This window comes from Vidua chalybeata, chromosome 16, assembly GCF_026979565.1.
Source record: "Vidua chalybeata isolate OUT-0048 chromosome 16, bVidCha1 merged haplotype, whole genome shotgun sequence".
In the NCBI taxonomy this organism is placed as follows: domain Eukaryota; kingdom Metazoa; phylum Chordata; class Aves; order Passeriformes; family Viduidae; genus Vidua; species Vidua chalybeata.
In genome coordinates, this window is record NC_071545.1 from 1,375,406 (window position 1) to 1,388,843 (window position 13,438).

General features: G+C 51.6%; 2 protein-coding genes across 3 annotated transcripts; one reads left to right on the forward strand and one right to left on the reverse strand.

Moving 5' to 3' along the window:
- Nucleotides 1-2,496: 2,496 nt before the first annotated feature.
- Nucleotides 2,497-5,417, reverse strand: NDUFB6 (NADH:ubiquinone oxidoreductase subunit B6). The gene is made up of 4 exons (XM_053957817.1): nt 5,074-5,417; nt 4,906-4,998; nt 3,789-3,833; nt 2,497-2,657 (listed from the first exon to the last, which is right to left on the reverse strand). Exons 1-4 carry the CDS (start codon nt 5,251-5,253, stop codon nt 2,589-2,591), a joined length of 387 nt encoding a protein of 128 aa, XP_053813792.1. The 5' UTR covers nt 5,254-5,417; the 3' UTR covers nt 2,497-2,588.
- A 1,289-nt stretch (nt 5,418-6,706) lies between these two features.
- On the forward strand, nt 6,707-12,715 carry EEF2KMT (eukaryotic elongation factor 2 lysine methyltransferase). Of its 2 annotated transcripts, XM_053957814.1 has the most exons (8): nt 6,707-6,830; nt 6,896-6,958; nt 7,594-7,674; nt 7,862-7,966; nt 8,151-8,284; nt 9,452-9,759; nt 10,660-10,809; nt 11,536-12,715. In XM_053957814.1, the coding sequence occupies exons 1-8, from the start codon at nt 6,747-6,749 to the stop codon at nt 11,634-11,636; spliced, it is 1,026 nt and encodes a 341-aa protein (XP_053813789.1). In that variant the 5' UTR covers nt 6,707-6,746; the 3' UTR covers nt 11,637-12,715. The 2 variants fall into 2 exon arrangements, with proteins under 2 accessions (XP_053813789.1, XP_053813791.1); XM_053957816.1 differs by lacking the exon at nt 7,594-7,674.
- The last annotated feature ends 723 nt before the right edge of the window (nt 12,716-13,438 follow it).

Here is a 13,438-nt window from a genome sequence, read left to right on the forward strand (position 1 = left end):
TGAGCAACGAGGAGGTCCTGATGGCTGTCAAAGGGCAGGACAGAAAGCCATATGATCCATCATTGTTTTGGGAGATCTTCCTCCTTGAGCTGTTGCAATGGAAGGTGCAAGGCAGGTGCAAGGAAATGCAACCCTTGACTAAATATATAATGTATATACATTGTATATATATTGTACATATATTGTATATATATTGTGTAAGGGTGGGGAGGCCCTGGTACAGGCTACCCAAAGAAGCTGTGGCTGCCCCATCCCTGGAAATGTCCAAGACCAGGCTGGACAGGGCTTGGAGCAACCTGGGACTGTGGAAGGTGTCCCTGCCCATGGCAGGGCGTGGGACAAGATGAGCTTTAAAGTTCCTTCAAACCATTCCACGACTCTGTGATTATCTATGTGTGCATCTATCACTGATCAGTGATATGTTTTTAACTGGTAGGGATCTCAAAGTTATGCAGAAGATATAGTCCTGTGTGTGCAACACTGAGGGCACTTGAGGGCACAATATGGTACAAACCCAGAAGAGTTTTGCTTTCATTGTCAAGAGAATGCATCACCCACATTTTTGAGTTGAGGGAAATTGGACTCGATGACTTTGAGAGGGACAGGAATGGCGCAGGGAAGATCCAGACTGTGTTTGTGGAGGCACGTGGTCGTTGCAGAGGCCCAGCAGCTGTCAGCAGTGTGTGTCTGACACCAGGCTCCTGGTTCCTCCTGCTTGCCCAGTGCTGTCACCTGCAGTGGGACAGCTGAGGGGATGGAGATGAATGGTCCTGCTGCAGCTGTGCCAGGACATGTTCAGTGTGCACTGTTGTCTTTTTTTGGTGTGGTTATGGCATTCAAACGTCTCCCTGCTTGAGGGAAAGGTATCTATCCCCTCTACTCAGGGAGGATTATCTGTTCCAAAACCCCTAGGTGATCCCAGGGCCCCACACCTGTCCTTGGGACTGAATCTGTGCCTAAAATGGCCCCCTGGGCTCCACATCATGGGGACATGGGGGATCGGGGTGTCTCTTGGCTTGCTGGAGCTGTGGGAATGTTCATAGCACTCTGGGGGTACTGTGAATTCCCTGTAGTCCTGGGGGAATTCTTACTAGAGGAGGAGAGTTGTCAGCATTTCCTTAGGGGAATTTGAGAGTCCTGGGAGTATCAGGGCCTTCTTGGGGGAATCTGGGAGCTCTGGGAGTATCAGGCATCCCCCTGGGTATGTGGTGTCCCCAGGAGATGTCACAGTCCTCAGTTCCTCACAAGCATTGCACAAATGCACAGGGACCTTGGAGATTTGGGGTACCCCAGCTACCATCAGTGGGGTGGAGGTGTCAGGGGACCCCAGGGAGGGAAGGCCTCCCCAGGTCACTGGTCGGGGGCAGGGCTTGCTGTGGCCCTTGGGCACACCTTGGGGCAGAGGTAGTGACAGGGACCCCCAGGGCCTTGTGAAGGACAGGTCTCATCCCCCCGGAGCCCCTCTATCAACTCCACCATCCCTCAACACCCAGGCTCCCCCTTGACTCTCTACTTTCCCAATGCTTCCCAACAGCCCCTGCTCACTCTCCCACACCCCCAGTGACCCCCAGCCTTCCCCAGTGATGACCCAAAGGATCCTACTGCCCCACCACTTCATTCCCCACTTGCTGTCCCACCCTGAGCCACTATTTACCCTAGGAAAGAAAGGGATGTGGCTTTGGCAAGGGCCTGGGCATGGGGTCCACGGCCTCCCTCATCTCCTTTGACTGCTGGGCAGTTTTCCCCATTGTTTGCCATGGCCCTGATGGTTCAAATCCCTACCAGAGCTATTATGAGGGGTCTGGCTGTCCCCAAACACAGTACAGGGGCTCTTACCTGTCCCCTGCTCCTCACACACATGGGCTGGGCTGCTCTCTCATGGCTCCTTGAGGAGATTCTGTCACAGCCACCCAGGCGACCCTTTGGATTACTGGTTTAACCCTTCCTATCCCCAAAGCAGCTACGAAAACACTTCAAATCATAGAATATGTCAGATTGGAAGAGATCCACAGGGATCACTGCTCTTTAAGAAACCAGTCTTCCCAGTACAAAGTGCCCCAGGTGTGTGGGGACTGGAAAACTCTTCCTCAGAAAGGGCTGAAGGCAGAGGGAAGAGTGGTAGAAAGGATTTTTGGCAGCAGTGCCTCTTCTGCCACCCTCCCTAGGCAGAGAGGTGGGATGACATAGGCAGAAGCTACGTTTTCACTGGAAGTCTGTCAGAAAGGGTTGGTAGAAAGGGTTTGGTAGAGTGGGAATTGAGAACCAAGTGTGTGTGTGAGCTCAGGGTGACTCTGCTCCTTGGAGCAGCCTGCTCCAAAATCCATGGGATCCAGAGTGCCTCCCTCGTCACCCCAAAGCCCACATTGTCCATCTGCCAGGTCTCGCTGAGAGGTGAGTAAGGGCCTTGGAGATCCCCAGGATCCAGCAATAATGATCTCCCATAGAAGGAGCACCTGGAATGACAGGGGCTAAAGAGACAGTAAATGACACAGTAGCTGAGACAATGCAGAATAAAGACTTTTATGGAAGAGACACAGCAGGTGCAGCTCTGGCCATGTTCCCCCACAGAGGAAACTGGCTCCTGGCCATCAGTGGTGCCTGTGGTGCTCGTCTCTCAGGGGTGGCATGATCTCTCCAGTCTCTAAAATCCTGTCCCCCTGTGGGATGAGAGCATGGTGAGCATTCCCTGTGGCATCCAGACTCTCCCTGCACAGCCCTCCTTCAGGGAACCTGCAACTGCCCCCATTTCCAGGCAAGAATCTCACCACAACTCACTCAGAACACTCCCATTCCCCCAACATTCCCAGAATGCCGGAATAACATCACAGCAAAACTACCTGGAGCCTGTACTTGCTTTACCCATTGTTTTCACTACGGAACAGCAGCCACACATTTTGAGCCTGTTTTGTTTTAAAAATTACTTATAGCACTGCATACTTCACTCCAGCAGTGATCAGCAAGTCCAAACCCACGGCCCAGAGCCCATGGAGAGCCATAGAATCCCTCAAAAAGCAACCTGCTGCCCCAGTGCCATTTGTTCCAGCTCCAGGCATAGTCTTGGCCTGCTGAGTTGACCTAACTCGACTGAAAAATTAAGCTGAAGACAGTGGCCAACAGCTTGACCTTCAGCATGTTGCTTTGTGGTTGTTTGGGATGGAATATTTTATAATTTTATTTTAGATAGAGCATGATTAGGAGGTGTTATGCCAAAAATGGGCAGCTGTCAGAAAGGGCAGAGCTGATCTTCTGTATGAATATTTGCCCTCTGACTTGTTATACCAATCAGTAACAGCTCAGAGCAGCCTGAAAACAGAAAAGACCAAACATTGTGACACTCTCTGCTTCATGAAACTCCTCCCAAGCTGAGGTGACACAACTCTTTGGGGACACCTGAGTGTGGGGGACCTTCAGGGACAACTGGGACCAAGCCAGAACCAACATTCTCTGACAACGAGAAGCAGAGCCACTCCTGTGTGATTCCATGTGCTCATATTCACGGGGGCTTTGAACACCCATTCCCAAAGGGAATGTTTCTATTTTCCACCCAGGATGGGCAGCATCAGCCAGGCTCTGACAGCCAGGCGCTACAGAGAGGTAACACTGAAACAGGGACTGAGGACAAGATGAAAGTGCCCAAACCCACTGTCCCCGTGCTGCCCACAGGACCCAGCACATCCCTTGGGAAAGCTGTTACTAGACATTTCCCAGGTGCTGCTCAAAGCTCCCTGGAAACCCCTTCCTGTCTGTGTGACACAGCTGGAAGATAAGACAAGCCATGAGAGATTTACCGGGAATATCCGTGGGTTTGTCATAACCACACCGTGCGGCGATTTCTGGAAGCAGGGGAGAAGAGAGGGAAAGGGCAAAGAGAACAGTGTTACTTGGAGGAAGCACAAAGGATTTTCAAAATGGGCACCATGACCCTTCCAGGATACAAACTGTGCTAAGCAAAAGTCATGTTAAACCTTCCACTACTTAGAGAAATATCTGAGGCTGCAACAGCCACACCTGCCAGGGAGGGCAGGGCTGGCCCTTCTCCCTCCCCACACCAGCAGCTATCCTGGTTATTCCCAGGGCTGTTCCTGCAGGACAGGAACAGTTCAGACACAGCTTTTCTACTTAGATCACAGGAGAAGCTGGGAACTGCCATAAATCATGGAATGGTTTTGGTTGGAAGGGACCTTAAATCTTCCAGCTCCTGTCATGGGCAGGGACACGTTCCACTATCCCAGGGTGCTCCAAGCCCCATCCAGCCTGGTCTTGGACACTTCCAGGGATCCAGGGGCAGCCACAGCTGCTCTGGGCACCCTGTGCCAGGGCCTGCCCACCCTCCCAGGGAACAATTCCTTCCCAATATCCCATCCATCCCTGCCCTCTGGCAGTGGAAGCCATTCCCTGTGTCCTGTCCCTCCATGCTTTGTCCCCAGTCCCTCTCCAGCTCTCCTGGAGCCCCTTTAGGCCCTGCAAGGGGCTCTGAGCTCTCCCTGGAGCCTTCTCCTCTCCAGGTGAGCACCCCCAGCTCTCCCAGCCTGGTTCCAGAGCAGAGGGGCTCCAGCCCTTGGAGCATCTCCATGGGCTCCCCTGGGCTCTCTCCAGCAGCTCCAGGTCCTGCTGCTGTTGGCCCCAGGGCTGGAGCAGGTCTGCAGGTGGGGTGTCACAAGAGTGATTCTTTGTGATGAAGATCACACTAGATTTAAATGTAAGTGCTACCCCGGCAAGGAAGCACAAGCGGTGAACAGGCCACGGGGAATAGCCTTCATCTGCAACCGAATGTGAGCAGCACATTCCCTCACACACCCGCTGTGGGAACACTCCTCTCATCATCCCCCCCGGCCCTGCGCTTTTCCCAGCGTTTCCCCGCCCCTTCCCGCGCATTCCCCTTTACCCCGCCGGGCCCGCACGCACCTGGACGTGGTACTTCAAGTAGTAGGTGATGGCCCAGGCGGGGAGCAGCAGCCGCAGCAGGACGAAGCGGCCGGTCTGGTAGAACTTGTGCACCTGCGGGCACAGCGACGGTCAGGCCTGGCCAGCGGCCCAGGAGAGGCCGCGCGGTGCCCGCGTCCCGCCGCTCACCTGCAGCCGCCAGGGATCCCCGGGCCGCAGGAAGCTCTCCCAGAAGGCGGCCACGGGCCCGAGCCGCCGCGGCGGCAGGACGGGCTCCCGCGGGCTCAGCTCCTGGTCCCGCAGCCAGCGGCGCCGCAGGGCGCGGAGCTGCTGCGCCCGCAGCTTCTCATCCTCTGCGGGGCCGCTCATGGCGCCTGAGCCCGCCCGGGGCCGCTCGCTCCGCTCCGGTTCGGCCCGGCCCCGCTCGGCCCGGCTTGGTTCGGCCCGGCCCCGCTCGGCTCGCTCCGGTCCCGTTCGGCCCCGCTCGGGCGCTGTGTCCTTCGCCGCGGCGCGCGGCGGTGACGTCGGGGCGCGCGCAGTTGTGACGCTCCGGGCAAGGCCGCCGAGGTGGTGGCGGGGCTGTGGCGGCTCTGCCGTGAGGGGAGCTCAGGGAACCGCGCGTGTCTGGGGAAGGCACAGCTCAGGGGGCTCAGCTGTGGCCTCTTCCAGTGCCGGCAGGGAACTGACGGGACAGATGGGGCAAGTCTATTTGCAGCAGCAATCAGGGACAGGACACAGGGAATGGCTTCCCAGTACCAGAGGGCAGGGAGGGATGGGATTTTGGGAAGGAATTGTTCCCTGGCAGGGTGGGCAGGCCCTGGCACAGGGTGCCCAGAGCAGCTGTGGCTGCCCCTGGATCCCTGGCAGTGCCCAAGGCCAGGCTGGACAGGGCTTGGAGCAGCCTGGGCTGGTGGAAGGTGTCCCTGTCCATGGCAGGGGTGGAATGAGATGGTCCCTAATGACCCTTCCCAGCCAAACCATTCCATGATTCCATTGTTCCAATATTCTGTGATTCTGTGCTTCCATGTTTCCAGTGATTCCATAATTACATTGTTTCCATGATTCTTATGATCCCAATGATTCATTGATCCAGTGGGTTCCACGTTTCCCCGATTCCGGTGTTCCACGATCCCAATGTTTCCCTGGCCCCGTTGTTTCCCCGCTCACGGTGTGTGTTCCCCTGCCCCCGGCGATACCATGATCCCGGTGTGTGTTCCCCGTTCCCCTGCCCCCGGTGTTTCCCCGATCCCGGTGTGTGATTCCCCCGATCCCGGTGTGTGCTTTCCCTGCCCCCGGTGTTTCCCCGATCCCGGTGTGTGTTTTCCCGATCCCGGTGTGTGATTCCCCCGATCCCGGTGTGTGTTTTCCCGATCCCGGTGTGTGATTCCCCCGATCCCGGTGTGTGATTCCCCCGATCCCGGTGTGTGTTTTCCCGATCCCGGTGTGTGATTCCCCCGATCCCGGTGTGTGATTCCCCCGATCCCGGTGTGTGTTTTCCCGATGCCGGTGTGTGTTTTCCCGATGCCGGTGTGTGATTCCCCGATCCCGGTGTGTGTTTTCCCGATGCCGGTGTGTGATTCCCCGATGCCGGTGTGTGTTTTCCCGATGCCGGTGTGTGATTCCCCGATCCCGGTGTGTGATTCCCCCGCTCCCTCCACTCCCGCTGGGGCTGCAGCGGGGCCGTGGCGCCCCCTTGCGGCGGGGCAGCTCGGTGGGGAGAGCCGCGGCGTGTCCGGGGGCCGCGGGTTCGATCCCCGCTCGGGCGTTCCGTGCTCGGGGCCGCCGCGGGCGGTGCCGCTCCGCCCTCGGCGCGGCTCCTCCGCCGGGGACTCGCGGCCTGCCCGGCCGTGCGCTGGGGAGCCATGGCCGAGCCGCGGCCGGGGCTGGCGCTGCGCTTCCAGCGCCGCTTCCTGGCGGCGCGGCCGCTCTGCTCGCTGCCCTGGCCGGTACGGAGGGGCCGGGCGGGGGGAGGCGGTACCGCGGCGTTGTTTATTTATTTATCCTGTTCTAGGAACTCGAACAAAGCCTGCGGACTGCGCCGGACTCCGCGCTGCTGGCGGATATTCTGCACAAGGTGAGGGACGGCTCGGAGTCACCCCCGTACCACCGACGGGCGGTGCCAGCGCGTGTCCCGGATCCGCCGGATCGCTCAGAAATGCGGGGATCGGTGATCCGGTATCGCGGTGTTTCGTTAGGCCCTGCAGAACCGCAGATTTCCTTCTTTGCCTGGTATTTGAGTGTTCTTTGATCAAAACTGAGGCCCGCGTGCTAGAGCACTGATGTGCTGAATGGCTCAGTCAGCGCAGCCGCTCCTGGATATTCGGGATACAGGGAATGGGGGTGCCTAAACTGTCCCAGTGGATGGAGATCACAAATCAGGCAGAAAACCAAAACGGAAAGAAGGAAGAGAAGAGCAAACGAAGGAGGAGAGTAAATTGGATTTTTCTCACTCTATTTTCCTCTTTGCTCTATTGAAAAGTGATATTTTTGTTGCCACAAAAAGTAAGAAATCTGTGGACACAGTTCTGTAAACTTATAGACCTGTCAGAAATCATCCCATTTCAATTTCTGGCTTAGCATCTCTTGTACGGACTAAATCCCAAAGTGTTTCATGGCACCCAGGCCCAATTAATGGTCCTCCTGTGATCCTTAGTGCCTTTCCTAAACCCTGCCCTGGGTAATTGGTTTCCCTGGCTCTTCTCATTGTAGACAATTCTTCACCCTCTGTGTGTGAAATATCCTCCTTCGGCCAAGTACAGGAGGTGCTTCCTGACTGAGCTCATCAAAAAGGTACCTCTTGCTTTTCAGCTTATTTTTCACTTTTTTTTTTTTTTTTTTTCCTGAGAATACCTCATGTAATAAACCAGCCACAACATTCAGTGTAAATACACTGTACTAAAATGGGTCTTAGAGTGCAGTTGTTTTCTCTTTCATGACAATGTGATGCTCAGAGCTGCCCTGTTCTCCTCCCCCACAGCTTGAATCCACAGCAGCTGAACCCCTGGATGAACTCTATGAGGCACTGGCAGATGTTCTAAAAGAAGAAGAAGAATCTACTCACTGTTACAAAAACTATTTACTGGTAAAAACTGACACTGCAGTGTTCTAAACCACATTTGCTCACCCAAACTAAGCAATAATTGGCTTTAAAAACAGCCACGCTGAAGCCTGGAGTGCTTCCTGCCTTTTTGCAGGTGCTCCTATTGATTGTAAACTCTAAATCCATGGCCTGTGCTGATGCATCTTTGCCTTCCCGTGTCCTGCAGCCCTCGGGGGAGTGTGTGAGCCTCTGCGAGAGCACAGCGCTGATCTCCGGGGGCACCACGGGGCTCCTCACGTGGGAGGCTGCCCTGCACCTGGCCCAGTGGGCACTGCAGAACCCCGGCCTCTTCAGGGACAGGTATGGCAGCAGCAGGGCTGCAGTAAAGAGCTGTTCATTCCTGTGGGATCACAGAACAGGCTGGGAAGGGACATCATTCCATAGCAGACACCTCCCATTGTCCTGGGGTGTTCCAGCCCCTGCCCATCCTGGCCTTAGACCCTTCCAGGGATCCAGGGGCAGCCACAGCTTCTCTGACACCCTGTGCCAGGGCCTGCCCACGCTGCCAGGGAACAATTCCTTCCCAATATCCCATCCATCCCTGCCCTCTGGCAGTGGAAAGCCATCCCCTGTGTCCTGTCCCTCCATCCCTTGTCCCCAGTCCCTCTCCTGGAGTCCCTTGAGGCCCTGGAAGGGGCTCTGAGGTGTCCCTGGAGCCTTCTCTTCTGCAGGTGAGCACCCCCAGCTCTCCCAGAGCAGAGGGGCTCCAGCCCTCTGATACTGTGAGCTACACAACTATAATCTAATAACAGAAATATTTATTAACAGACTATGCATCTAAAATAACTGCAATGACACCCTTTTGCTGCTGAGTAATTGCTGCTCTTGTCTGTTCTGCCAAACTTAACCTAGGAGAGGACCTGTCAAGACATGGTTTAGAAGCAAACCCTTGCACTGTGCAGTCTGACCTGCTGTGAGGTCAGCTGTTCAGTTTTCAGTAATTTCACTCATGGCCTTCGGTCCATGATGGTATTCACCAAGGAGTATCTACGTTAGATGAGTGTGCAGCTCTGATCACATCATTTCTACTTTATTTATAAGCAGTCAAGACGAGCAAGGACCTTTGAGGAAAGATAATTTAATAATAGTTAAGCCCACAGGGGAAGGAACTGTGCTGCTCAGTGTCTGTTTCTCTCCACTGACTAAAAACTGGAGAGCCAGCTCAGGTGGAAACCACTGTGCTGCAGATGGCTAAAGCCAGGTGGGAATGTCTCTCATCCCTGTGGTGGGAATGCTTTGTGCCTTACAGAAATCAGCATTTTAGCTAATTAATTTTATGCTGACAATTCCACCCTCAGTTATTCCCAACTCTCCAGTTGCTTGGAACAAAGGTTAGATTGTGGATGGTTCACTCAAAAATTACTGTAATTATCTGGAACTGATTTTACCTTTAATTATATTTAGAATGTTTTGATTTTTAACTCAATGCAGAGTCCTGTTAGTACTTTTTTACTCCATTACCCTCAGGACAATCCTGGAATTGGGGAGTGGGATTGGCTTCACTGGAATTGCCATCTGCAAGACCTGCCAACCCGGGACATTCATATTCAGTGACTGCCACCCCCGTGTTCTCAGACAGCTGAGGGAAAACATCCAGCTGAATGGCTTCATCCCGGAGCCTGATGTGACCTGCAGCACCCAAACAGAGTCCCAAGGACAGGAGGTGGAAGGACAGAACTGCCAAAACCCAAAAGTGATTGTTGCTGAGCTTGACTGGGGCTCAGTGACAGAAAAACAACTGCTGGGTCTCAGAGCTGACGTTGTCATTGCAGCAGGTACTGCACCCACAGGGAGCAGGGATGGGCAGGGCTCAGCAACCCCAGCAGCCTCTTGAGGAGTAACAGAATAACAACAACCAAACACAGACTTTTTTTGTACTTGTCTGTGTATAAATTCAGAGGGAGTTTTATAAAAAATCCAATCATGGAAAATCTAGTGACAGTAGGACGATGGTGGTGATACCTAGTGAGAGGAGAATGTCTCAGCTGTAGGTCTTAGACCCTGATTTGGAGCTTTGCACTGAAAAACCTGAGAATCCAGGTGCAAAAATGACTTTGGCATCCAAGGTATCAAGGTTGCAGTGAATGGGAATTCTATAAAATGAAGTCACTGAATGGTACCTAATGCCAATGACTGCTCAGTGCTCAAACCAGCCCCAGCTGAACTCTCCTGAAGGCAAGAACTGAGGGGCACTGACATCTCTCTGCTATTTGCTGTTACTCACTGCAGCACAAGTAACTGCAGTGGAACACACACCTGGACACCTCTGTGTAGGAAACAGCCCCCTCTGAGCATCAGCATTCTGCTCCCCTTGGTGTTCCCTGATCTCTCACCACCATTTCTGCTCTCCAGGGAATGACTCCAGATGAAAACTTCTGCATGTCCTTGGCAGAAGCCTCTAAACCACTCATTTCTAACAGGGCAGGTTTGTTTTGCCAAGGGCAGTGGGAACAGAGCACCAACACTCAGTGGTTCTGCTGCCTCCCTTAGGATGGGCTTAAATAAAATATCTGACAATCCATTTACTAAAAGGAGCACTGATTTTTAGTGATGAGGGCATAGCCCACAAAATGTCAATATTCTCCTGCACTGTGAAGATTTTATTTCTGCTTTGCAGTTTTTATTCTGGTTTTTGCTCGGTTCTCAATAAATATTGTATTTTTGTTTTTTTGTAGACGTGGTGTATGATCCTGAGATAATTTTAGCCCTCATTGGGATGCTACAGAAACTCTCCACCTCCAGAGCAGACAGGAAAGCTCCTGAGGTGTTCATTGCCTCCACAATCCGAAATCCAGACACGTATCAGCTGTTCCAGGCTGAGCTGGGTGGGTGCCTGTTCCATCCATGTTCAAGAGTTTTGCCTTTTTGCCTCTTTCCCCATTAGTTGTTCTGTGGTAGAGGAGCAGGAGCATTGTCCAAGAGCAGAATCTTATCCTAGAGCTGGATTTAAGAGCAGTAGCTTTTGCACATGGATTTCATCAGGAGCTTGGAACTCCCCTTTAGGTACATCCTGGCTATCACTGCTCACATCTGCGAGGGATGATTTGTAAGTCTGGTACCAACAGGAAAGTAAAAAGAGGTTTAAGCTTAGAGGAGGGAACCATCAGTGCTGCACTGTCCATGATAACACCTGAGATGCAGCCTAAACCCTTTTATCTTACCTGTTCTTTGACTCGACTCTTTTCATCTTTTCTCTTTTGATAAAAACCTCCAACTAGAGATTAAATAAAATAAGGATTTGGGGATTTTTCTTCATATACACTTCTAAAGCCTGTCTTTTGCAGTGCCTTTGCTGTTCAGCTGGTGTTCACCAATTGGACCTGGTGATCCTTCTGGGTTCCTTCAGCTCAGGATATTCTGTGAAATTCTGGTTAATTCACAAAGTGACACTGAGTGTTCAGTGGCATTAATGGGATTTTTAAAAAAACACTCATAAGCATTTGCCTGACAATCACAGCATGCTAAAGATCTCTTCTTACGGAACTTGTCATGCAACTTTTGCTCTTCATTTTATTAAGCATAAGTATGATTCCCAGTGTTTCTCTTCACAGATAAAGCTGGGATCAGGTGGCAGGTGATTCCAGCCCACAGCAGCTGTAATTTTCTCTATGATGTGCAGCCAGATGTAACTATTCTACAGCTATTTATATAGGCTTGGCAAACAGAACTGGAATTTTGAGACCAACATGAGCTGTGTCAGCCTTGTAACAAGCTTATCCTGAATTCTGGAAACGAGGTTCTGAGGATACAACTGTACACATGGACACATGGAGTCCTGCCTTCCTCTAATTCCCAGCATAGATCCAAGCCTGCAGCTACCCCTGGGAAGTGACTGAACCTCAAGCAACAGAAACCAAAAAGCCCCAATCACACTTCACGTGGATTCTGTAGAAGACAGCAGAATTCAAGCACGGTTTTTTCCAACTGTGTAGTGATTTGTAAGTATTGGGGACAATCTACAGGATCACAGGATGAGGATCTCTCACAGACAAGGGAGCAAAACAATGTTTCGGAGTAATCATTGGGTTTTGATATTAAAACCAGCTGTAATACTCTGGTCTGGTGTTTTATGTCTGTGTATACTTGCAGTTTGGGTTAGCTTAAAAACCCCCAATAAACAGTGACCAGTACCTGTAGTTGTGTCCCAGGATGACTCTGCTGTAAGAGCAGGTCACAGACTCTGCAGTGATGACAAGTCAGAATTGATGTCCCTTTCTCTCACATAAGGAGTGCCACTTCCACAGTGGCTGCTGGGAATCTGGGCAGGGCTGGGAATGGAAAAGGAATCACTCTCCATAGCAGTGTTCCAGGTATCCTGCAAAGAGGAATGACTGAGCTCCCATGCTCTGAAACTTTCCATCATTCTCCTGAGTCAATCATTCTCCTGTCGGGTAGCATTGGTCCTGAAGCACAAAAATCAAAGTGATGCTCATTCTTCTGACTTCCTTTTCTCTATTAAAAACTACTTAAAAGGAAATGAAAACTTCAACCTCCTCCTTCTGTAGCAATGGAGAGAAAACTGATACCTAACTTGAAACCTGAAGAATCTTCTTATTCTTCAAGTTTAAGGAGACCATGACTGCTGGGATCAAGCAGAAATCACACCAGCCCAGCCCCAGCCCTGTCCCCAAAGAAAGAGCTCAAAGGTGTTACTTCCAGAGTAAACACAAACTGGCAGCCCATACAGGAGCTCCTTTATCTCCCCTTACACAAAATTCAAGACAAAGGTTCTGTACAAAGCTCATTTTGGATCTAAGAAGTTAAATTCTATGAAGAGGAGACCTCTCTAAAGCTTTTGGCATTACTGTTTAAAGAAGGGCCTAACTTACCTCCATGTGCACAGGAATGGCCAAACCTCTAGACAGGATTTTGACTGAAAGCAGGGAAAAAAACCCTAAAAAATTGGCAAATCAATCTTTATGAATCATTCTTCAGTTAATAAGCTGGAGGTTTTTCCAAAATCCTGCAGTAAAGCAACCTGGCCCTATTTTCACCTTTTCTCTTTTGACAAAAGCAGATATTCAATAGTTGCTCAGAGTTTAAAACTGCTGGTACTGAACCCACTGTCCTCACCTCCCACCCTGAAGCAGGAGCTCTGAGGAGCAGTAAATACAGTCCAAACCAAGTATATTTACCAATGACTGACATCTATTTTATCATCAAAAAGGTGATGAAAAAAATCTTGTAAGCATTAGGCTTGCATGTGAATACTGAGCTTAATAAAAAGCTGAAGGCTGTACCTGAGTAAGCACTCACAAAGCAAAGTGCCTTTTGACTAAATTATACATCCTTTGTTCATGTATTTTGGGTTTATTTTTCCCTTTTCTGTTCATGTGTTCAAGAAGAGATGAACTTTATGTTCTTTCCCAAAGTAAATGGGCACATTCATTTCAGAGTACAAGGAGAACAACACACTGCATGCTCTGTTTTGCTCTAAGTGCCCAGTAAAGCTGT

Coding starts and splice junctions, on each gene's coding strand:
- NDUFB6 (XM_053957817.1), bottom strand. CDS start 5,253: ATGAGCGGCCCCGCAGAGGATGAGAAGCTGCGGGCGCAGCAGCTCCGC. Junction 4,999..5,073: donor GGGATCCCTGGCGGCTGCAG/GTGAGCGGCGGG, acceptor CTGTGCCCGCAG/GTGCACAAGTTCTACCAGAC. Junction 3,834..4,905: donor ACTTGAAGTACCACGTCCAG/GTGCGTGCGGGC, acceptor CCCTGCTTCCAG/AAATCGCCGCACGGTGTGGT.
- EEF2KMT (XM_053957814.1), top strand. CDS start 6,747: ATGGCCGAGCCGCGGCCGGGGCTGGCGCTGCGCTTCCAGCGCCGCTTC. Junction 6,959..7,593: donor TGGCGGATATTCTGCACAAG/GTGAGGGACGGC, acceptor TTCTCATTGTAG/ACAATTCTTCACCCTCTGTG. Junction 7,967..8,150: donor GTTACAAAAACTATTTACTG/GTAAAAACTGAC, acceptor CGTGTCCTGCAG/CCCTCGGGGGAGTGTGTGAG.